The 26336-nt window shown below is 32.3% G+C and overlaps 1 protein-coding gene across 1 annotated transcript in view; it reads right to left on the minus strand.

Moving 5' to 3' along the window:
- Positions 1-801: 801 nt before the first annotated feature.
- The window catches only part of LOC134714190 (zwei Ig domain protein zig-8-like), an 80439-nt gene continuing 54904 nt past the window's right edge, over positions 802-26336 (minus strand). Inside the window, exons 4-10 of the mRNA XM_063575430.1 lie at positions 18482-18692; positions 17692-17715; positions 15682-15984; positions 15224-15247; positions 12413-12569; positions 2757-2822; positions 802-2146 (exon numbers count right to left, since the gene is read on the minus strand). Coding sequence (XP_063431500.1) covers positions 12424-12569; positions 15224-15247; positions 15682-15984; positions 17692-17715; positions 18482-18692 — 708 coding nt within the window. The 3' untranslated portion in view covers positions 802-2146; positions 2757-2822; positions 12413-12423. The remainder of the gene's footprint in view (positions 2147-2756; positions 2823-12412; positions 12570-15223; positions 15248-15681; positions 15985-17691; positions 17716-18481; positions 18693-26336) is intronic.

The raw sequence follows: 26336 nt of genomic DNA on the forward strand, positions 1-26336 counted from the left end.
TGGCATTAGCACAAGTAAAGAAACTTGTATCACATAACCTCAAAGTTTTGATATAAATGTAAGTAGTACAGACAACGGAAACATATTTCTGTGTATCAGTTTGTATTTGAGTTATATTAAATTTGTACGGACCTGAGACACATAATGCTGAAATTAAATATCAATAATTAAAACAATCATTCGCATGTGTTAATGGTCCGCCATTTTCCAGTTTATATGTACAATTCCACATTTTCAACAACATAATCGGTATTTACTTAAACCCTTCATGATCTCAGTTATCAAACAGGTCCAATATTTAGTTCTGCATGTTCTTGTTTTAGTCTTTTAAGCTTGTGTTTTTATTTGCATGATTATTGAGGTATACCCAAATTTCTAGTATACAAAAACTTGTATTGCACATCTGGTAAATAAGTACCTCACCACTTTGGTCGTCATTCCTTGTGGATTTTACTTACTCTCTATGAGTCCGTAGGGAGCTAGTAGCAAACCATATAAATCATAGTAAAACCAAATCTATCGTTAATGTTAACTTGGAGGGAATTATTTTTCGTTTATAGTGACATAAATTATATTTTAAATCCTTTCATTGTCATTTTTCAGTGAACACATTTTTTGAAGTCAATCATAATTTCGAGTCAAAATTAGATTTTAAAACATGTTTCAAGCAATGCAAATGTACATATCATATATTAGAATAGTCTATAAGTTATCACGTATGTTTTCCCAACTTTTATTTAAAAAATAATCATATAAAAATATAACATAATAATTTTAATTCGTTTGACAATATGCATAGACAATTAAATTAATTATGACATCATTTTATATGCAAAGCACCTATACAAGGGACACATAGTTGAATGTAAGCAAGTGTAATAATGTATGCCATTGGATACATATAAAAATGCCTGTTTTACAAATTCTTAAAACCTTAGTCAACAGCATTTAAATATTAAAGGTTTACTACAAAATGTAATCAGGCTATTCATATTGTTATATAAAAAGTATAAAATGTACTATAATTTATAGCTGATTTTTGGAATGGGAAGATGTGAAGTGTTTTCAGTTGAATTTGTGACCATTGGGAACTTTGTCAATGGTTCAAAAGGGATAAACTGTTATATTTTACATGGACTTGTTATGCTCTACATATGATTTCTATTGTGTAGGTCGAGCACGAATAAAAATAACAACACAACCCATTATAAAACGGTCGGTGATGGATTTTAAGTGAGTTTAGTATTTACGCTTTAATATTACACGCAGTAAGATAGGGTTTTTTGCTTTGGTCAACATATGACAATGTCAGATTAAAATGTAGATCAAATCATGAAAAAAGTCTAACATGAATTCGATACATGTCCTCGATAATAAATATGTATCAGAATTTCGTGCGTGTTTTAGCCTAGACGCCATCTAATAACAATCGAGGTCGAAAGTCATTTATTTCGATAGAAATATTTATATGTTTGTCTATAGATAGCGAACACGTTCATTTGGATATTATAGGTCTGTTTGATTTGATAAATATTTAACAGTTATCACTTTAGCTGTGTAATAATGAGTTTTTTATAGATCGAATCAGTCAACCAAATGGTTTATCCTTTTACCTTTCAATGTTGACATAATATCCGTCAAATAGTCGAACACGCATATTTTATGCGTACCTAATCCTAAGGTGAACGTTTAAATTAAAGTCAAACAATTAATGCGTCAATTACGCCAAATTATTCACTTAGTAAAATATCCATCAGTGAAGTTTCTTGGATTATTGTTGTCATGTAATTGAACGAGACTAACACTAAAAATGAACGAGTATTTTACTATTTAACTTCCATTCATGTTCAACAACAAAAAATCATGATTATTTTTTTTTTATAATTCGTGGCTGGTGCTCCTTTAAATCAATTGCAATTTATATTTCATATTCCCGTTTATAAGACATTTTTACCGACACGGTAATACATTGTTTATACACAATACATTATAATATAATACATGGTACATGTTAAAGATAAGTATGTACATGTACTTGTGATTCAACAGTTTTCCAGCTATTATGTAACATAATTTATATATACATGTATATATACTGATTTCACTGTCGAAGGCAATGTAATGCTTTTCATAGAACTAAATGTTTCTGCAATAAATAGAAAAATATATGTCAATTACAATAAATGAGCAACTTGATTTTCTACTGAAGGAAGTGTCTGTACATGTACCAAGTCAGTAATATGGCAATTGTGTTTCATTAGTTTGATGTGTTTGGTGTATTTAAGATTTGAATTTTACCATTTGATCAACGATTTTTTGTTTTGAATTTTCATGGAATTCGGCGATTTTGCTATTTTTAATTTTAATGATTGAACATAACTGTAATACTAGATATTCTATTACTTCTCTCAACTCTCAATAGACGTGTTTTGATAAATATTTTTACATTTAGGTCAATTGCGTTGAGAATTGTTTGCATTAAATTGGCTAATGAAGTGTTGTTTGCAAGATTAACATTTTTGTTTATTACTTCTTAAAACACTAAATGCTTAGTTCGATATGTACATGCAGATCGTAGAACCCTCATATATCAACTTTCATATTTGAAAACAGACTAATGACACGAAAAATATTTGACATTAATGCCAATTGCATAAGTTCTGTAATTTGCCTGCCTTAAAAGGATTGCGAAAACAGATTCTTTAATTATTACATACCACTGTCTGGTATATATTTGTCATATTTATCATACTTACCAATTTGAATGTATACTGTATTCAGTCAAACACTGATGTAATTTAATGTTTCAGTTAACAACGAATCTGCAAAAGTGAACAAAATTTATGTAATTAAGACAACGCACTAAAGGAATTGGACCCTTGATAGAACTTCAACACTTCAGAAAGTACGTTCAGATAGTGATGTCTGATTTCCGTATGTAGAAGGCGACTTTTGGGTTAATGAACCAATAACTTAAATGTTATAGTCTGTATTAAGAACTTCGGAATTGAAATGATTTATTACAAACCTTTCTTCATGTTTTTTTAAATTTATATGAAGGAACTAAGGCTAAATTTTCATAAATCAATATCGATCTTATATCAAGAAGGGACGAGAGATACCAGAGGGACAGTCAAACTCATAATTCGAAAAAAAAATGACAACGCCATGGTTAAAAATGAAAATGACAAGCAGACAAACAATAGTACACATGACACAACATAGAAAACTAAAGAATAAACAACATGAAAACCACCAAAAACTAGGGGTGATCCCAGGTACTCCGGAGGGTAAGCAGATCCTGCTCCACATGTGGCACCCGTCGTATTGCCAAATCCGGTAAATAGTCTAATTCGGTAGGTCTTATTTATGAAAGGGAAGGAGATTGTAGTTACAACGTAAGGAACATATCCGATATCATTTGTGAAACGGTTATTCCATAACGGTCAACCAACTCGTTATGGCGTCTGTAAAATTTACGAAGAGATGATTTCAACTTTCAATTTGGCTATGATTTTTATCTGAGTTTTGGTCTTATAGTTTTTCACCTGATTTGGGTTTTGTACATTCTTCGCTTTTATATATTCGGCTTTATGAGTTCCTATTAAAGGTAAACTTGGGAAAATGGCTCCAAGCGAATGAAATAGATAAGGTTCTAATTGGTTTTCTTTCTATTTAGTCTTTTCTAAAACGTTTGTTTTGTGCATTGTGGTACTAGTATGCAATATTATTATCCCACCGATAAATACAAAGAATATGAGAGATGAATACAAAAATACAAACGCAAAGAGCCAAACAGCCAAACAAATACAAATACCGGAACACCAGTGTCAAATGACCAAACGTTAACGTTCAAAGCGGACATAAGAAATCTTCTAAGGATCCTTTAGAGTACATACAATCTAACTCGCTTTCATTTTGTAATAATATTAAAACATTTAACTTTTCCACACTTTATACAAGTACTCCACATTCCAAACTAAAAGACAAATTGAGAGAGTTGACATTGCTTTGTTTCATAAAAAAAGAATGGCCAACGAAGATACAAGTATCTTGTCTAAAGCAGGGATAAATACTACTTTGTAAAGGATCAATCTGATTCAAACAACAAACTCTCTGAAACTGACATTATCAAGATGCTTGATTTCTTGATAGACAACATATTTGTTACGTTCGGATTACTTGTTTTTCGACAGACTATCAATATTCCAATGGGAACGAATTGTGCTCCCCTTTTTGTCGACTTACTTCTTTATTATTATGAGACTGACTTCATACAGGAACTTCTAAGGAAGAAAGATGAGAAGTTAGCAATATCCTTTTACTCTACTTTACGCTATATAGATGATGTTTTTTACTAAATAATTCAAAATTTGGTGACTATGTCGAGTGCATCTATCCCATTGAACTAGAGATAAAGAATACAACATATACAGTTAAGTCGGCCTCATATCTTGACTTACATTTCGAAATTGACAATGAGGGTCGATTAAAAACAAAACTTTACGATACGATGATTCAGCTTTCCAATTGTGAAATTTCCATTTCTAAGTAGCAACATTCCAGCAGCACCTGCATATATTCCCGTGCTTGCATTTTCTATCATGATTTTCTTGATAGAGGGTTGTTGCTCACAAAGAAGCTATCAAATCAAGAGTTCAAAATGGTGAAGTTAAAATCATCTCTTCGTAAATTCAACGGACGCCATCACGAGTTTGTTGAATGTTAAGAATAACCGTTTCACCAATGAAATCGGTTATGTTCCTTACGTCGTAACTACAATTCCCTTCACTTTCATGAATGTGACCTACCGCATTAGACTATTTACCGGATTTTTTTTATATCATAAGCAACACGACGAATGCCACGTGTGGAGAAGGATCTGCTTATCCTCGGAGCATCTGAGATTATCGCTAGGTTTTTTTGTGGGGTTCGTGTTGTTTATTCTTTAGTTTTCTATGTTGTGTCATGTGTACTATTGCTTGTCTTTTTGTCCTTTTTATTTAGCCATGGCGTTGTCAGTTTATTATCGATTTAGGAGTTTGACTGTATCTCTGGTATCTTTCGTCCCTCTTTTGTCATTTATAGAATAATTTTATGAAAATATTATAATATCACCAATAACGTGTTTGTTTGCTGTGAAAATTATTTTGTTAATTATACTGACGCTTTTGTTGAAATGACGGAAAATTAGGAAGGAAAATTTGATGGAAACACTGTATAATGACAGAAACCAACAGACTTGTAAAAGTACCACTTCAACGACTACCAATATGCAAACGAGAGCGGCCGAGATAAACAAAATGTTGAAAAATGCAATTGGAATGACATGTTACCTTGATATTATTATGTACTCATTAGTAAAACGAACAACTTTTTTTAGAGAACACATATAATTGGGAAAAAAGGTGCCAGGATCGAAACTTTACCACAGTCCTAAGCTATATAAATCATTTTGTAGAAAAAAAATCAATTAACCAACAAGAAAAGAAGCAGAAGATACCAAATATGAAAAATTGACAATCTTAATTCGTGAATTTAAGAAAAAACGACCATTTTAGACTTCAACTTTGTATTTGTTTGGCATTTTAACTGTTTTGATCTGAGCGTCACTGATGAGTCTTATGTAGACGAAACGCGCGTCTGGCGTATTAAATTATAATCCTGGTACCTTTGATAACTATTTACACCACTGGGTCGATGCCACTGCTGGTGGACGTTTCGTCCCCGAGGGTATCACCAGCCCATGAATATCAATTATATGGTAATTTCTATAAATTTTCTGTTTACAAAACTTTTAAATTTTTCGAAAAACTAAGAATTTTCTTACGCCCAGGAGTAGATTACCTTAGCCGTATTTGGCACAACTTTTAGGAATTTTTGGGTCCTCAATGCTCTTCAACTTTGTATTTGTTTGGCATTTTAACTGTTTTGATCTGAGCGTCACTGATGAGTCTTATGTAGACGAAACGCGCGTCTGGCGTATTAAATTATAATCCTGGTACCTTTGATAACTAATTAGAGCAAAAAATAACCCGATCGAAATACAATTTAACATTTGTCTAGCTTGAATAGGAAAATACGCATATCTTAACTGACTATTGGCCCAGGCAGTGTTGCATATGGCAAGTACGAATGCGGGGATATGTCTCATTCGGTGAATGTATAATAGAGGAAAAGATGACATGATTGCTGATACGAAACAAATCTATACCTAAATTATAATTGCAGTCCGAAAAGAAACAAGGATGTCTTCATTTGTAAAACTAGAAACCCATGATTCAAAAGCTTCCTTGTTAGCAGCAGCCCTTGTAGAACATATATATCTAACTTGATGAGCTACATGAAAATAGATGTATATAAAGTGTAATTGGCTTAAGTTATTATGTGTACTTTCATTGATTTTGACTTTTTCATAGAACAATGCTCAACATCATTTGGTTTCTGGTAGGTAATTGTCTCATTGACAATCATACCAAACTACTTTTTCTGAAAGCACGCTGTTCATATCAACACATCTCATCTCTGATTATTTTCTGGTTAAGTGCCACAAGTTCTTGAACGGTAATGGCTAGAGTAGCTATACAAGCTTTTGCACCTGCTATGACTGTTGTGTTATACAATCATATATGATGTAAAGTAACAAAATCTGAATTTGTCCTTTCGATTGATGCTTATGACATTTCGGATCAACACAAACTCTAAAGATTACATTTCATGTTGTAGTACAGAAAAATTGCAATGTAACGTCGGGTTATAAGATGAGAACATATTTCATCACCGTGGAATAATAACGAACAATGGACTCTTTTAATTGTTGAAAAGGTTTTTTTTATACATCTTGTTTTACGGACGCATTAAATTAATGAAGTTTTATTTTTAAAGTGTTAAGTAAATACTAGTATCGTATTTTAAGAAAATTTACACTCAAGAGACTGTTATCCAACGATTAATGTTTTCAGTCTTTTACAAGTTACATAATAGTCAATAATGGATAGTTTTAGACACAGTTTTACAATGGAAAATCCATTGGTATTTGTACTTGACTCAACATTTTAGATATTATGTTTTATCCAGTTAACAAGATCAAAGGACATAAATGTTATTAATAAACATATTAATGGTTCAGTAACAGTAATAATCGGTATATCAGCAACAAATGAAACTTTGAAATCATCTAAAGCATTGAAACTGGAATTTTTCATGATTGTGGATTCAATAAAGTTTCTTAGAGATTGATTAATGATGTGTTAAGGTATCTGACGTAATAGATGCTGTGCTTTGTAATCAAGACAAATATAATGAGACTTTTCTTTTACAGATAAGACTACATACACTAGTGATATATGTTCATGTATGAGTCTATCTTATTAAGGCTGAATTAAAGCTCAAACTGTTAATGAATTTTATCTATTTGACCGACTAATTTGCGCGTTTTCATGGAAATGTATTATAAAGCCCCATGATTTTTTTTATGTCAGCTTCTTCTCACATTTTTCTGATGAAAAAATAAAAGATAGTTGCTGGGAATATTTCAATAAGACAGCAGCTCAACAACAAAACTGCAGACATGAAACGGGCAACATATAGTCCAAAACCATCAGAACAGTGTACAAAATAAAACATCACGATTTTTTGTTTGTTAAGTTTTTAGACAAATTGCACATCAAATATCTCTCCACCTTAAAGACTCTTATTCAAGGATTGCTTTTGAGAAGTTGTTTTCACGTTATAAATATATAGTTTTAAGGCAAAGTTTTACAATGTGAATTTAAGTCTGTTGTTAGTCACACTTGGTCCATAATATCGAATATAATGGGTATCCGGTTATCAAGATCAAAGAAAATTAAGGTTATTAATAAAAACATGAATGGTTCTGTAACATTAACCATCGATAAATGAACAAACAATAATTTTCAAAAAAACAAGTAATGCCTTTTAAGAAAAAATGATATTTTATAGTCAAATCAATATCGTTTCTTAGAAATTGATTAATGAGGTGTAAAGGTATATGACGTAATAGATGTGAAATGTAATCAAAACAATTATAATGAACCTACAGATACAGAGAAAAAATTATCTTAAGAAATAATTTAAAGGCGCCTTTCATGTTGAAGCTCTATAAGGGGTCACATTATCAAAGCGTTTTATTAACCTGGCTGATTAATCTATGCATCCATCTGGAATGTTATTATAGAATGCCATGACTAACATTTTCGTCACGTTTTCCTGATAAAGTGATTCAGGAGGTTGAGGTTGTGAGTTATGCGTCAATAAGACAAGAACCCAATAGTTGAAATGGAGCCACATAAAAGGCAACATACCTTATTCTGCCAAAATGACCCATACCGACAATTGTAAAGTAAATACTCACTTTCAAGACAATCATCACTTAAAAGTCGGCTATCCCAAAATTTCGTATATTAGTGTTTAATGGAAGGTTTTAAACCATTTATAAGCTACATTGAAGACCTGTTGGTGACCTTCTGATGTTGTTTTTTGCTATGGTCGGGTTGTTGTCTCTTTGACTCCTTCCCCATTTCCATTCTCAATTTTATAAAGAATATTGTCAATAATATTTGGCTCATAATAACGGATATTATGGGTAATTCAGTGAACATGATCAAAGGCAAATATGGTTATTAATAAATACATAAATGGTTCAGTTGCATTAACCTTCGGTAAATTTACAAATAGAACAATTTTTTAAATGTTTTAATGCCTTTCGAAAGAGAATTTTGCTTTACTGGGGAATCAATAACGAGTCTATGAGATTGATTAATGATGTGTAAAGGTATCTGACGTATTAGATGCGGCGCAAAGTAATCAAGACAAATATTACGGGGAGAACACTACCTAGTATATAAGTAATATATCTATGAGTCTATCTTGTTAAAGCTCTATTACGGTCCAACCTTCCAATTATCTTAATTATTTGTCTTCGGATCAATTGGGAATGGTATTATAAAAGACCACAAGAAACTTTCTGTGTATGTGGTAGTTTAAAATTTAACATTTGAATTGAGTTTTGTCATTTTCGAAACTTGTTAATTTACCTGAATATTATTATAAAGAATAGAGAAGCGATTGTAAATTTCAATCCCAAATAACACAAGAGGCTCTCAAGAGCCTGAATCGCTCACCTGAATTTTTTTGGTTTAATCTCTCATCAATGATTATTTTTGCTTTTCAATTTATTTAAATGTTCTTTGAATCGTCCTATTTTCTTCAAAAGCAAAAAAAAATCATTTTCTCCTATGTTCTATTTTAGCCATAGGAGCTATGTTTCTTGACATGCAAGGAAATGAAATATAAAATTTATACTAGATACTCTGAAACTCATTTAGCCCAAGTTTGGCTGAAATTGATACAGCAGTTTCAAAAGAGAAGATTTTTTAAAGTAAGTCAACATGCTGAACAAATTGTGAAAAAAGTCTTTAAAGGGCAATAACTCCTAAAGAGGTCAATTGACAATTTTGGTCAAATTGACTTATTTGTAGATCTTACTTTGCTGATCATTTTTGCTGTTAACAGTTTATCTTTATCTATAATAATATTCAAGATAATGACCAAAAACTGCAAAATTTCCTTAAAATTACCAATTAAGTGGCAGCAACCCAACAATGGTTTGTTTGATTCATCTGAAAATTTCAGGGCTGATAAATATTGATCTAATGAACATTTTTACTCCATGTCAGATTTGCTCTTAATGCTTTCGTTTTTGAGATATAAGCCAAAAACTGCATTTGACCCCTATGTTCTATTTAAAGTAACGGCGGCCATGTTTTTTGACGGATCAAAAGTCAAAGCACACACTTTGTGCAGGATAATCTAAGGAACAATCATGCTAAGTTTTAACCAAATCCATTCAGTAGTTTCAGAAAAGAAAATTTTTTAAAGTTAGCAAATATGATGAACAAATTGTGAAAAATTGTCATTAAAGGACAATAACCCCATAAGGGGTCAATTGACAATTTTGGTCATATAAAATTATTTGTAGATCTTACTTTGCTGATCTTTTTTGCTGTTTACAGTTTATCTTTATCTATAATAATATTCAAGATAATGACCAAAAACTGCAAAATTTCCTTAAAATTAACAATTAAGTGGCAGCAACCCAACAATGGTTTGCTTGATTCATCTGACAATTTCAGGGCTAATAGATCTTGACCTAATGAACATTTTTACCCCATGTCAGATTTGCCCTAAATGCTTTCGTTTTTGAGATATTAGACAAAAACTGCATTTGACCCCTATGTTCTATTTTAAGTAACGGTGGCCATGTTTTTTGACGGATCAAAAATCAAAGCACACACTTTGTGCAGGATAATCTAAGGAACAATCATGCTAAGTTTTAACCAAATCCATTCAGTAGTTTCAAGGGAGAAGATTTTTTAAAGTTAGCAAATATGATGAACAAATTGTGAAAAATTGTCATTAAAGGACAATAACCCCTTAAGGGGTCAATTGACATTTTTGGTCATATTACCTTATTTATAGATCTTACTTTGCTGATCTTTTTTGCTGTTTACAGTTTATCTTTATCTATAAAAATATTCAAGATAATGACCAAAAACTGCAAAATTTCCTTAAAATTACCAATTAAGTGGCAGCAACCCAACAATGGTTTGTTTGATTCATCTGAAAATTTCAGGGCTGCTAGATCTCGACCTAATGAACATTTTTACCCCCATGTCAGATTTGCTTTAAATGCTTTCGTTTTTGAGATATAAGCCAAAAACTGCATTTGACCCCTATGTTCTATTTTAAGTAACGGCGGCCATGTTTTTTGACGGATCAAAAATCGAAGCGCACAATTTGTGCAGGATATACTAAGGAACAATCATGTTAAGTTTCATTCAAATCCATTCAGTAGTTTCAGAGGAGAAGATGTTTGAAAAATTGTTAACGACGACAGACGACGACGACGACGTCGACGACGACGGACGCCAAGTGATGAGAAAAGCTCACATGGCCTTTTAGGCCAGGTGAGCTAAAAAGGAGACAGAAATAGAAAAGACAGAAAAACTCGGTTTCCAACATGTCTCCTAGGAAAAGTTAAAAAGTTAACTTAATGAGGTCCCATTTTCAGTCATAAACTGTATACTTTACTCCGTTCCTTCAACTGATTGGGTTGATTGCTCCCGATGAAAGTTAATCTAAAAAATCACTTCAAATGCGAAAGATGTATTTTCATTTAAAGTATTCCTAAACATTTATTACATATTTGATTTAATCAGGCAAACATATTAATAGTTTATATTGTTATATACTTTCATTCATATCCTACATACACATCGTATACAACTGATTACATGGGAAAAAGAGTATGTTTCCATTTATTCAATAGTAAATACTATCTACGCTTTGCGTAATACAATCTATACCACAATTTTACTCATGGGAACGCTAAAAACAATTAAAATTTAACCCGAACCTGTTTTTTTTCTTTTCATTAATTAACTACAAGTAACCTTAGTAACAATGATTAACACTGCAAAAGAATGGTTATTGAAAAATTCAATAATAATCTTACGTAATGACATTCAATTAAGGGCATACGATACAGTTACAGGAGAGGTAAGGACGTTGCTAACGTAAAATGTTTTTTTTCGCGACGTCAAACTGTGATATATCGGGAAAGATGCATTTTCGACTGATTTATATCATTCAATCTGAATTAATATGAAAACGAGTGCATAGACCCCTAAAACGACATTTTGTTTCATTTTGCATAGAGATTATTTAGACCAAATTTTATAAAACTGTAAATAGTGCAAGTGTACAGCAAAAAATGACGTTTGTTTTCTCTATTCATGATAATTTGATAAAGATGAGGGTTTTTTTAATAAAAAAAATGTATAAATTTTAAGAACACTTATTAAATACAAAAATTACAAATTATTGAACAAAAAACAATTTGTGTTTATCTTTTAAAACAAAAAAAGTTATGTCTTTCTTTCGAAAGGACCAATACGTCCACAAATCCGAAATTTGAGCAAATATACAAAATTTCGACCTCATTTAACTCAAAAAGTAGCATATTGAGGTATGTTTTTTTTTATTACATATTTGATTTTATTAGGCCAAAAAAAAAAGCCTATATGGAAAATTTCATTAAACTGGAAATACAGTATCAAAACTGTATCGTATGCCCTTAACAAGAATTATAACCACGCAGTGATTGTTGTTATCTTTCAAATAACAACTGCTTTAGCGAATATTGTCTTCAATATTGTCTTCGTCTTATATTTAAAATGATGAAATTTGGTATAAATAGTTGACCTAGTGCAGAAATCAATGGACAAATATTTTTTAAAGTAGGGAACTGCAATTCCTATATAAGAATAAAACATTAGTCTTTTATAATTTTCTGAGAATCTCGATTATTTTAAAGAAATATAATTGTTACCTTTTACAAAATTATTGTGCAAAGCACCATGCCACCAAAAATGTGAAAAGATAAGGCATAAGAGCCATTTCTAATCTCCTAGAAGTATTTCCTGTGTTCCGAGAAGAAGGTCGCTTATTGTCTTTGACTAAATTAACAGAACCATCTGCCATTGTTCCTGAAATAGAAAAAAATACAATAAGTTTCAGGTTAAAAAAAGCTCTTGATGTGCATACTACGTAGACTTAAACAATATCCATCAACTTTTGAGTACATTCACATTCAGCCTTTAAATTGTAACAAAATCGAATATTATGTGTTTTGAATTGTAAATTGATAGCATACATTTGATGTCTGGCGTGCGATAGACTTTAGTTTGTCATTGCGTCGATTTAAATATTTAGTCTTTCTGGGCTATTAACCGCAATAAAAGTTAGATAATTCAAGAACTTCTGTCACCCCATTGTCATCATAACTGAAATCATGATATAGGGTCCCTTCCAGGTAAAAGTTCAAGTTCATGCGTAGTTTGTATTTATAAATGTTTCGTGTGATGTTTATATTTTGTAAATAAAAATACATGCATGTATCATTGCTTTTAACTTGGCTTGATTGTGTATTGTGCATTGTACACTTCACTTCCTTTCCTTTAAATCAATTATAGATGTTCAAGGGTACATAAATTACAGGAACATTTTAACATTTTTTTTGGCATCACATATTTTATGTATAACACAATTAGTTGTAACTCTATGGTATGGTACAAAAAGAAACCAACACAATTAATTCGTTTTGTCTCTTAATGACTTTCTGCAATTTAGTTCGTTTTTATTTCGATATTACCTCTATTTGTCTTATGAGTTTAACGGAAAACAAGTACCTTATCAAAAGTGCATGCTTCTTTCGAAGTCAGATTGTGAGCTTTCCTGAACGGTGACCTCATTGTCATATTTAATTTAATTATTAAGTATATGATCAAGTTCATTTATATTAAACAAACAAAAGCGAAATCCTATATTTGAAAAAAATGGATTTATACCCTCAAGCCCACTTAAATGTCCTACCTATTTGTATTATTATGTTATATGAACAAAAAATTGTGATTGCTTGAGCGAATTAAAACGTTTTGAAAAAAAAACCATGAGGTTTGTAAACATTCCTCGGCGTCAGAATAAGTTCTCATATTTGATATCAATGTCCTCTAATAGGACATTCGTCTTTTACATGTCTGCCAATACGAACGGAAGTAAGTCTTTATTTTAATTATAAATTTTTTATTTGCAATGAGCAAAATAGAAGATTAGAAGCTGTATTCTTTCCCTACTTAGTTTATACCAACAAAAATGTGAAACACGATTGAAATGCATTAGTCAAAAGGGACTGATAAGAAATTCAATGAAATAAAATCCTTGATGAAATAACATTTTGATAAAAAATAGAAGATAACATTTTGAAAGTAGGAAATCAGTTTGTGCAATTTATTTCTTTTGTGAAATCCATTACAAAAATCACTGTAAATATCCGATAGTCATTAGTTATTCTTATTGATATCGACTTTTACCAAAACGATACGATTATATAGCACAGTCGTTCTATACATTATTCCTCTTGGTGATTCCTAAACAATACTTTGCCACGGAAAAGAACCATTGGCGTACCTGGTTAAAGCGGCAAAACATTACAACTTAAGTGATATACAGAGGAAGAATTATTCGGATTTAGAAAGAGTAAACAAAAGGCGAAAGATACTAAAGTGATATTCAAAATTTAATAAAGAAAACTGACAAAGACAATTAAAAAAAGCAACCAATAGACACACAACAGAAGAGTACACAAAATGCTGAATACAGAACACAAACACAAATTGATGACTAGCACTCAAATTCGAAACAGTTCTTCTGAGGGAAAGTTGTCATTTGTTGCTGTCTATTATTATTTGTAATCATTTAATTTAATTAGCATGAATAAAAAGCAAAATCACAAAAATACTGAACTCTGAAGAAAAATCCACAACGAAAAGTCTCTAATGAAATGGCACAATTAAAAGCTCAAAAACATCAAACGAATGGATAACTACTGTCATATTCCGGACTTAGCAGAGACATTTTCTAATGTAGAAAATGGTGGATTAAACCTGGTTTAAAGCTATATCAACCTCTCACTTTTATGACAGTCGCATCAAATTGCAATATATTGACAACGATTCGTAAACAAAACAAACATACACAATAGGTAAATATGTCACAAATATGTGAACAACAGCAACATGAACACTACCAAAACATTGTGGTGAACAGTGTTAATTTTTTCTGTTCTTTCATATTTTGTTATTGAGGATCTCAAGCCAGTTCGATCGTTGTTGCAGGCTGTACTGTAACTTTAGTTGTTTGGCTCTTTGTTTGGGACTTGTTGCTTAGTCTTTTGTTTTCATTGCTGCGTCTTCTGTACAATATTTGTCTGTTTGTCTTTTTTATTTTTTGCCATGGCGTTGTCGGTTTATTTCCAATATATGGTGTCAGTTTATTTCCAATCTATGAGTTTGACTGTCCCTCAAGTATCTTTCGTCCCTATTTTATAATTTTTTGTGGATAGTTGTCTCACTAGCAATGAAATCTCAACTAACATTTTTTTCAACTGATGTCTACTTTTGCATCTTGAACATTTGGATATGTTGTCAAAATTAAATTAACTCATGAATCTTGTCAGTTTTGTGTTATTCTTAAAGACTTCCCTGTGCTTTTTGTCACTGCAAATTTCGTTGAGTTTTGGTTTTGTATTCGTAGTCATGCATGTACTAAAATAAAATTAAAACAGATTCTAAAGATAACATACCTCGTTTCGTTTGATTAGAATCGGCTGAAAAAGAAATCAGAATATTAAACCATCATTCTTTTCAGTTACACAATGAAATGAAAATTAACTCAACATAGATACCAGGACTGAATTTAGTATAAACGCCAGACGCGCGTTTCTTCTACAAAAGACTCATCAGTGATGTTCGAATCCAAAATAAATGTTATAATGCGTTTCTCTCATTTGTCCACACATGTTGAAAAGATATGTGTGTATATTGTAGTTGTTTGATAATTAGTGGTTAAAAATATTGCCCCAAAATTGTATTTTCCAACAAATAAGCTATTTTTCTACAAAAAGACTGCCGAGAATCAAATAAGTAGCAGGTCAAATCACAGAATGAAAATCTATCGTTTCGGTTCAAGGTAAATTCAGGAATGTCCTTCTAACGCACGCATAAAGTGTAGTTTTTTTTTATATAACTAGTAGTTACTTACCAATTATTACTGATAAGTTATGTTTCGCAACTTTAAGAATGTCATTGTAAAATGTTGTTTGGCAAACGTATGTTCCACTATCCTCAGTGTCACTTTTTGTTATACGTAGTTCGCTATATAAAGTATTGACGTCAGATCTAGGATATGTTATTATCCTCACATTATGATTGAAACCATCATATAAACGCTTGCCACCAATATACCAGTTTATATCTGTCGGTGACCTGGAATTTCCTGAAGCATTACAAGTAAGTCTTATTGGATGTCCTTTCTCCACTAAGTGTGGACCATCAATATTTACGTCTGAAATATAAGAAGAAAAATTTTGTCTTCAAATATATAATTCTTTTGCCTCAATCTCGAATTGGCTGTTTCATAACGGATCAAACCATGTTTCAGTTACTGTGCTGAAAGCTGCATGGCTGGCAACATAAATGTACAAAGATATGAACATGTGTCAACTAAAAAACAAGAAACGCTACAGACAGATAACAGTTCTTATCACAAACACAACTATTCATCCAAAAACAATGGTACATTAGATAATTTACCACCTTTCTCGTAACCGAGATTATAATAGCTGATACTTAGATTTAAGAAACTGATATTATCATGACTGTTGCTCAGATGTTAAGGAAGTAAAATTATTACAACTAATTTCTAAGATATTATGAGATTATGAGATATTAAGATACTAAGACTTCACAAAATGATGCAAAGATTTTATAAATTATAGAAGATTTTTCCTCTATTTTTTGTGCTTTTTCACATCTTCTGACCGGTGTAAAAACAAAATTTCTCCTCACTAGTGAAAAATCTGTTCTCGGCAAATGATTGGTTGAAATTTGATTGTGACGTTAAATTTTTTTATTTTCTTTTGGATTTTCTAATTGTGACGTCATGAAAAAAGGCGACCATGCCTGGTGACGCCACATCAAAAGTACACAACTTTCCTCATATCTTTAAGAAGAAAAAAAGGGAGAAACAGATTCCACCACTGTAACAAGTGTATTACAATATTTCTCCACTCTCGACAGTTAAATTTTAACTATTTAAAAAGCTCGGCAAGCGTCGCGCTTTAAATAATAAAATTTAACTGTCTCGAGTGGAGAAATAGCGTAATACACTTGTTGCAGTTGAGGAATTTATATTTTTAAAATCAAGAACAGTAAGAAGAAATTTCAACGTTAACAGTTCTCCATTAATAGAAGTAATTGTTTAAAGTGAAAAGACATTTAAAAAATATATAGCATATCAAATTTTGTCAGTGAGTTTCGTATCAGTTATAAAATGTAAACATTCTTGTTTGCATGAATCTTTGAACTGTTATCGGTTAAAGTATATATGTAGTTTAATCTTAATGTCAATGTGCTGTACAATTAAACAGCGTTGTTTTCCTATCTACATGCCATATGCATTCCTAATGTAAGTGTTATAGACGACATATCACAAACATTGTCTAAGTTAAATGAGAATGTCCTGTCACATACACGAATTGCCTTGTGAGACAACTTGAACTTTTGTACATCAAGTTTTTGTGCTCTTAAATTTTATAATTAAATTATTTATTCATACGTTTTTTATTAATGAAAATTATTCTCGTATTGGTCAAGGAAAACTACAAATGCGCATACATTTACATAAATCTAAATAAAATATTAGCTCAGATATCAACTATAACATCGCATGAAGTACATACCAGGAAAATTTATTTGACTGATGTTGACCATGATTCCTCACACTCGGTTTTATCAAATTGGCGTCGAAACTTTACGTCATGAATTTATACACCATAACCCCCCTTTTCACTTATTCCTGATATTTATACTCAATGATAAATGTAAAATGTAAATTGGACCGTGTTTAAGTGTTTCGAAAATAAATGCTCTTATTATCTATGACAACTTTTCAGTTTTTATATTTTAGTTTTGTGCTGTCATTTTATATTTGATCTTAATGAATGTTAGATATGATTATGTCATAATTTCATCAAATGATAAATTGACTCACGCTTGCTGTCATGGCCTGGTTCATCTGTAAAATGAACAATTATCTAAATTAGTATTGTCCTCAATCATCTCTATTGATTACTTTTAAATCACACAAACATTTTACAATATTTCATATCTTTTACAGTCTAAAGAATAATTAAATACTTTAAACTTCAAACAATTCTGACAAATGTGTTGGTTGTTTTGCTCGGCAAGCTTGGCAATTATTTCGAAGGATATTCTTCCTGGCATATTGCACGCACAGCTTCCTGTTACGCATACCCAATAGCGCTTTTATTTTTATAATGAAACCTTGTACCTTATATAATTGAGATAAGATATAGGATAATTCATTGAACTTTGTTTTGCATCATCAACAATTTTGTGTGTTTTTTTTTAATGAGATAATTTTATCCGTATATGGTTTGATGTTATTGACTATTCCCGCCCAAATATGCTTCTTATATAAATTTATGTATACATGTTGATGGTTCTTTTCAAGGATATATCATGCCAATATTTTATATTTTCTGTTGTCTTATAACCATCTTACGAACTATCTTTATGTAGATTGAAATCAAAGGTACTTTCCATCAAGTAATGATAAATTGATGCGATCTTTACAAATTGTAATAAAAGCTACTGATAAACTCCATGCATATTTCCCAACACGATTGATATCAAGGAATAACTCGGTAAAATAATGAACAAAATAGCAAAGCAATTGTGAAACCGTGCAAAACAACGCTTGTCATAATAACCCTTATGTACATATGAGGTTGATAATTTTATAATTGTCTATAACTTACTTATTACATTCAGGTCAACATATCTGACAATATCGTCTTTTGTGCTTATTTGACATTCATACCGACCGGAATGTTTTGGTTCCACATGATCTATAATTAGATTCCATTCATCTCGGAATGGAATGTATTTTACACTAAATTTGGGATCACTAACAAAAGCAAATTCTCCGACTGTCAACACGTGTGGCTCGTCTATTCTTTTCCATACCACCTAAATAGAAAAATGAAATTGGTTTGATAATTCAAAGAACTAGTAAAAGAAAACAAATAGTTTCAAGTAATTAAAAGTGGACTAAATAAATCATACCATATATATATGGTACATGGACAATTAAACTATTAAGTTGTTCACATTGCAAATAACATAGCAATTTTAACGTTAAGGTATCACCAGATTTAACTCACCATTTCTTCGGTAAAGCCCCCGTCACACTAGACCAAGTTCCTATCACGTTCCCAGTGCGTTCTGAAAAAGTAGGCGAACGTAGTGGGAACTTATAAGTCGTGGTACGAACGCAGTGCAAACTTATATGGTCGTACTGCGAACTTGCATGGACGTGGTAAGGTCTTCATGGACGTGAAGGACGTGAAATAATTTTGAACATGTTCAAAACAAACGTAGTGAGAACTTCCTGAGGATAAAACGCAGTAAAGACCTAACAAGAACGTACTGAGAACGGCTTGGTCGTAGTAAGGACGTAGAGGACACTAGTTATGAACCGTATGGACGTAGTACGGACGAGATAAATTTGAAAGCCGTCTTCACTGCGTTTTTACTACGTTCTTGGAGATTGCACCATGACCTTACTACGACTGCTCTACGTCTTTACTACGATCTTTTAGAACTTGGTGATTTAGGGAAGTTTTCAACACGACCTCGCGAAGACTATTCTACGTTCTTATTACGTTCCTAAAGACCTTAGTACGTTCTTTGTACGACCTATCGGTATGCAGTACGTCTTTACCACGCCTGCGGTGCGTTTGCAGCAGGTTTGCATCGGATCTCTGTTACCCGTGTTGAATATGGTATATATAGGTGTTTTTTTTTAAGACGGAATCATTTGTAATTGTACTGTTGAACGATGGAACAAGATTTACTTCTACTTCATACATCATTACAAGGACAACAAGCTCTTCTTGATGCTCAAGTTGCGCTTTTCTGCTTCAGGATAAAAAGAAAACAAAGGAGACCCAGAACATGGTGGGTGCGTCCCTGGCTTACTCAGGAAAGAAGGCTTATGTTTGGCCACTATGATAGACTGATGCAGGAGTTGAGAATGGAGGATCAACAGTCGTTTTTCAACTTTCTGAGAATGCCGCCCGAGATGTTCGACGAAATATTGAATAGAGTAGGTCCCAGAATTCAAAGGAGAGATACCCGGCTTAGAAAAGCATTGGAACCAGGCCTGAAGCTCGCTGTCACTATACGACACTTATCTTCTGGGGATAAATATCCAACTCTACAATACGACTTTAGAGTTGCCCGAAATACAATTTCTATGTTTGTTCCCGAATTCTGCCAAGCCATTGTAGACGAATATAAAGTCGAAGCAATTTCTTGTCCCACCACACAGCGCGAATGGCGTGATATTGCTAAAGAGTTCCAGCGAAAATGGAATGTTCCACATGCCTGTGGTGCTCTCGATGGCAAACATATAGCCATTAGATGTCCTTCAAATACAGGATCACTCTTTCATAATTACAAGGTATTTTTCTCAGTGGTTCTCCTTGCATTAGTTGACTCAGATCTACAACAATTCTGAACTTAAAGAGTGCTTGGAAGAAGAAACGATTGGCTTTCCAGACCCGGATCCAATGCCGAACGATGACAAAAATGTGCCATATTTCATTCTTGGAGATGACGCTTTTGGTTTGAGAACATATCTGATGAAGCCTTATTCTCAACGAGGCTTAACAGATGAAAAATTGATAACTAATTACAGAATATCGAGAGGAAGACGTGTGGTTAAAAACGCATTTGGTATACTGGCCCAACGATGGCAATTATTACTTACCACCATGATGCAGCAGCCAAATGTAGTACGAAACATTGTCGAGTGTTGCGTTTGTCTGCACAATGTGATGAGACTACGATATCCAACACAACAGAACGCGCATCTTGACATGGAAAATGACCAGCATGACTTGATTCCGGGCTTATGGCGAGCGACCGCAAATATGTATGAAGTAAACATGGTAATTGGACCAAACAGAGACACCGTAGCTGCAAAGAAGCAAAGGGAATACCTTCGACTATATTTCAATAGTCAAGCTGGCTCAGTTCCTTGGCAAAACCGCATGATAAGTGCATATTTGGTAACTGATGGAACAGTTTTGATTTATAAAGAATGTACACATGTATTACAAGGATATTTGAATTTTTGAATATATTATTATATTTATATATTTGGCTTTGTGTTACTTGTCCTCTAACTGGCATGTTGCTGAATGAAATAAAAAATACCCGTGAATGTTTCTGTTTTGTATGGAGTAGTTAAGACGTAACTAGAACCTACAGAGGTCGTTCTGCAAACTTTATGGACGTTGTAAGGACGTGGTAGGAACGTAGTGAAAACCTTATGGTCGTAGTAAGAACGTAGTGAACACCTGATGGTCGTAGTAAGAACGTAGTGAACACCTGATTGAAGTTATATAGACTTGACACGAACCTAATAAACACTTGTTGAACGTGGTGCGGTCTTTGTAAGGACGTAGCAGGGTCGTGTTAGAGACCGAATAACGGTATTATCAATCGAATTTGAGCAAGTTTCTACTACGTTTAAAAAAAAATTAAGACGTAGTGGAAACTTCATGGACTTTGTCTCAGTGTGACGGGGGTTTAAGTCTGTACCAAGTCAGGATTATGATAGCTGCTGTATTTATCTCGGTTAGTTGATTGACAACTTTTCATATTTGTAAACTTTTATGGAATTCCTCTTTTTAAACATTTTTATGAGATCACTATTTTTGTTTTACTATATTTCATGGTCGGAAATAACTTTTCTGTTTATAAAGTTTTGTTGTCAATGCCATTTGATCATCTTCGTCCTTGGTCTCGAGGTCTGAAACTCATTCTATTGGTTGTAAGATTCTTGTTTCATATTTAGATTACTTTCGTAGACACTTTTACCGCACATCGATATCATGAAGGCTAAGTAATATTAAGAGATTTATTTTAGAAAGAGCGTCAATTCAAAATAAGACGTGACAGGAACTTCTATCATGAAAAAGGCGTAGAACACTGTTTCTTTGGATTATAGATGTAACATTATACATATAAATATAAAGATATACATCAATGCCAATTCACAGAATATCCACAAAGAATTAACATCTGCGTCAAGGTGAATACTAAAAAAACATTATTTTGATCTAATCTCTTCATTATCCTAGTTTGCATTTCCATATATAGAAGTGGAAGTAAACAAATAAAAAATCTACATCATAATGTAACAGTATATACAATTACTTTGGCAATTAATCTGAAATAGGTCATGGATAAACAATACTTTTCAATTTAATTCTGTTCCAATCTTTAACAAACATCTCATTAGAAATAAAGCACTCTATTGACAATGTCTGTAAGTTTAATGCATCCTACTGATAACACCAAAACAACCTGTATTCTCATTTATATTAAGGGAACTAGTATTTGAGAACATCTTTAGTTCTGATAGGTAATTCGTCATCGTGAGACCGTTGTCTTTTTTTTTTATCCTGTGTCATATTGCAAGCGAAGGATACCGCTATATTGTCAACAATTTATATAATGGTATCGAATTCATATTGCGTAATATAAACGGCTATGATTAGGATAAACGCATCCATTTTGAAGAGGCGATTGGGCGTGAAAATAATTAAGAAAAGCATATCTTCTGTGACATCAGTTAAACGGGTTTAATTTATTGATACTATAAAATTAATCTAGTTATAAACTTCAAAACCTAAATGTCAAGAATTTAATTTTGAAAAATAAAAACAAAAACCAAACATAAATGTATCTCGCAAGCAATAACTCAATATGACATCTCTTCGCAAAGTGTCAAGCTGTCAGATAACAATTTCGTACATGGCTGCATTTTGGATTTCAGAAGATGCAATCAGGTATTCAAACTGAATATTAGTTGATAACCGAGGATTTTTTAGTGATTCTATGCCATGAGATATTATATCATTTTACAGTTAGACGGGCTATACATTTATAAACTTCGTTGCTAAATAAATAGTCTACAAAAAGAGGCAACAAGTTAAAATTTGTATTTTCACAACTAAAATGCAATCGTTTCTTTTTGGACAAACCCCTATATCACACTAACACAAAATATTAACATGTTATGAAGCCACAACTTATATATTGACAAATATCTGGAAATTCTTTGAATATATTATGTTTGAATCTACTACTCTTCAAAACATTTGGTCAATTCATATATTCAGAATTGTAGGTTAAAAAGGGCAGTTCGAATCGAGTTTTCTTGTTTTAACCTACCTAAACAAAATATGAAAGTCATGTACCCCCCTACCCCCAAAAAAACCTTCTGCTTTCTGGGGAAGGGCATATTGCTAGTGATAGATTAGACCAATTGTCTTTCGATTCTGCTTTTGTCACCACAACTTTGAAACATGATGAACCTTCCCTGCTCATTGTGCTATTTAGGGTGTACTTTGCATATAACACGGACTTAGTCATGTTCACACCCTATACATCACACATTTCCACTTGCTCCTTCTCATTCCCCAAATCGGCATTAAATGAAACGTTTTCAATATCTTGACATTATAATCCAATTGGACATCGCCTATTTTGATTTAAATTCGATTTTGTTTTGATAGTAGGGGGTCTCTGAACAGATCATAGACTTTTCATTGATATATATTGGATCGAAAGATATTATTTTGAAAGCTTTGTACTCCAGTCATCTAGTGTAATTAAAAGATAAGAAAGGGTATAAAGAATACAAGTCATGATTGTATAATATTGTAAATCCACAAACAACATGTTTACCTCAAATGAATATAAATAAAACAAATTTAGGTGATTTTTGGCCACAGCTTTTAATACATAAATTCAACTTTTTAAAGAAAATGTATAGATATACAGATGTAAATGTAAAGATGAGTGGTTATCAAAGTTATTGATTGCTCTATGAGAGCCAGGGTGTAGTGGTTAGTGCTTCGGACTACTAACACAAAAGTTCCTGGATCAATTCTCTTTCGGGATGAAAATTTCAGGAACTCAATTTTCGGCTCTCCCTTGACACCACTGCGAGTATGGTTTTGAGAAAACGATGAAAGTCCGTCGGAAGGGGACGATGAATGGCTGATCCGTGAGAAGAGAGAGTCATATCTCTTGCACGTTAAAGAAATTGTTGTAGATTTCGAAAAAGAGAAGGCTAATGCCGCTACAAGCACTTGAACCCGCAAAGTGGAAAGGGATTATTATAAGTTGCAAATCATGTCCCAATCCACTATAAATAAATATGTTTAAACTATAGTTGATTGCTTCGAATAAAGGCAAAAGTAGTATACCGCTGTTAGAAAGTCATAAATCGATTGATAGAAAACAAATCCGGTTACAAACTAAAAACGAGGGAAACACGTCAACTATAAGAGGAAAATAGTTATCAAAGGTACCAGGATTATAATTTAGTACGCCAGACGCGCGTTTCGTTTACATAAGACTCATCAGTGACGCTCATATCAAAATAGTTATAACTCAAACAAAGTTGAAGAGCATTGAGGATCCAAAATTCCAAAAAGTTGTGCCAAATACAAATGTGAAAACAACGAAACAGAAACACTGAAGTGCAAAAACAAACAAACGTTGTCAAATGCGTCTTGCAACCATGTGGTGTTTGGCGTCCGACTAAGCAACATAACGTCTTTAAAATGTCCAAAACAAAGAACCCGATCATTTCATTTCCAACAAGACGTTTCTTATTGTAGTTAGATATGTTGGGTTTACACGTCGATGAGATAAAACACAACAACGCAGGAAAAATCAACATAAATGGTCCAAGAAATACAACAACAAACATTTAAAAAAGACAAGATACCAAGGTGACAATCAAAACTATACATCGAGGAAAATATATACGTTATGGTCAACAGAAAGCCAAGGCAAACAGAAAACTTCACCAACCAATTTAAACTCCTATTTTTATATAGAATCATATTCAAAACAGTGTGGCTGTGGCCATTGCTTGATGTTTCTAATTCATTCAATGACTGGGACATATTATGCGAACGTTTGTCTGTAAAACCTTTATGTTTTGATTTATATTATTGATATAAATCATAACATCGTGTTATTCATGATTAATTTTTCGAATTACTTTATTTAGGTATCGAGAACCTTTGGTAACCACACAGTTTAAGTGTCTTTAACAAGTACATAGTTAGCAGTGGTCGTTACAGACAAATGTTCACATAATCTGTCTCAGTCAATGAGATAATTTAGGACGTCAATCAATGGCCACGGCCACACTGTTTTGCATATGATTCTAATAATAATGATACAATGCAACCCCAGTTTTTGTTTTGTAATCGTTGCTGATCATAACACAGAAATTTAGGGCGGGGTTTAACAGGTTTCTTTAGATCTAAACATAGTCTTTTTGATCTCAATCAATGTAATGGCAAATGGCACAAAAAAAAAGAACACACAAAGAAAAAAAAAGGAAAGCACTTCACTCTATATTACCAGTATGAAAGATCATAACAAAAACAAAAATAAACAAATTAACAAGCACTTGCTAATTATATTTTACCAAAGCCACAAATAACTTTTTTTTTATGTTTGGTAGATATACATTATTTACAATTAAAGGTGTCTGATCTCATGACTATTTGATCATTTATATTAATGAAGCTGTAAATCATTATAGTCCATTCCTTAGGCATAACATAAGACAAATTCTTGTCTGTTGTAAATACTTTGTTATGCTGGTAGGTTGGAATTAATATAAAAATCATGAATATGAATGTATGATGCAAGTTTCAGTGAGCATACTTAAAATAACACGACTGTTTTCCTAGAATTACAGTTGTCAAATAAAAAAAATGACAGTGACAAATATTCAAACATATTATTGTTATTCCTTTTTTCATGCAATACTTATAAATGTTCAAAATAATACATGTGAAATGTAACAGAAACAAAATTGTTATTGCACAGTTTTGTTTCCAACCTCTCGACCATTAACCGTGTAATAGCCGACATCTAATCAAGTATGGCATTACATTGGATCATATTATTTGTTAAAAGACTGTTATGGATTTTCGAGACCAAAAGTTTAAGAAATCATGATAAAATAATTGGTAATGTTCAAACCAGAAGGGACATCAAAACAACAACATACTAAGATCTTACTGTATGTATGTTTGTTTTCTGAATATGTTTGGGGCATATACCCAAATGTTGCTTCTGTAGAACAGTTTGAAAGATTCTACACGAATACAGATTAGGACAAAACGCAAGGTGCTCATATACTGCAGAAAGAACTTGTTTTACATACATATTCGGGACGAGAACACGCAACCAAAAAATGCTTTCTCACAAGACGTGTACGTATTAAAGAACTTCGGTACAATATCGTGTTCGAAAAAAAATCTTTTGCTCAAAGTTGCTTCACACTTAGCTCGCAGAAACACTTAATACCTATTGTATTATCGTAAATTCAAGTAAAGTGATAAACGTTTTACATTCATGTGCCTTTATCATGGGGGTAGGAGAGTCATTTAAAGGATTTAGTAAATTGAATAAATTAACGGGTTTTACAGTAACATTGCAAGTTACTTATTCAACATTTAAAATTTAACAAAACGCTAGATCAATGAATACAGACAAACTTGT

Source organism: Mytilus trossulus, chromosome 4 (assembly GCF_036588685.1).
Source record: "Mytilus trossulus isolate FHL-02 chromosome 4, PNRI_Mtr1.1.1.hap1, whole genome shotgun sequence".
In the NCBI taxonomy this organism is placed as follows: Eukaryota; Metazoa; Mollusca; class Bivalvia; order Mytilida; family Mytilidae; genus Mytilus; species Mytilus trossulus.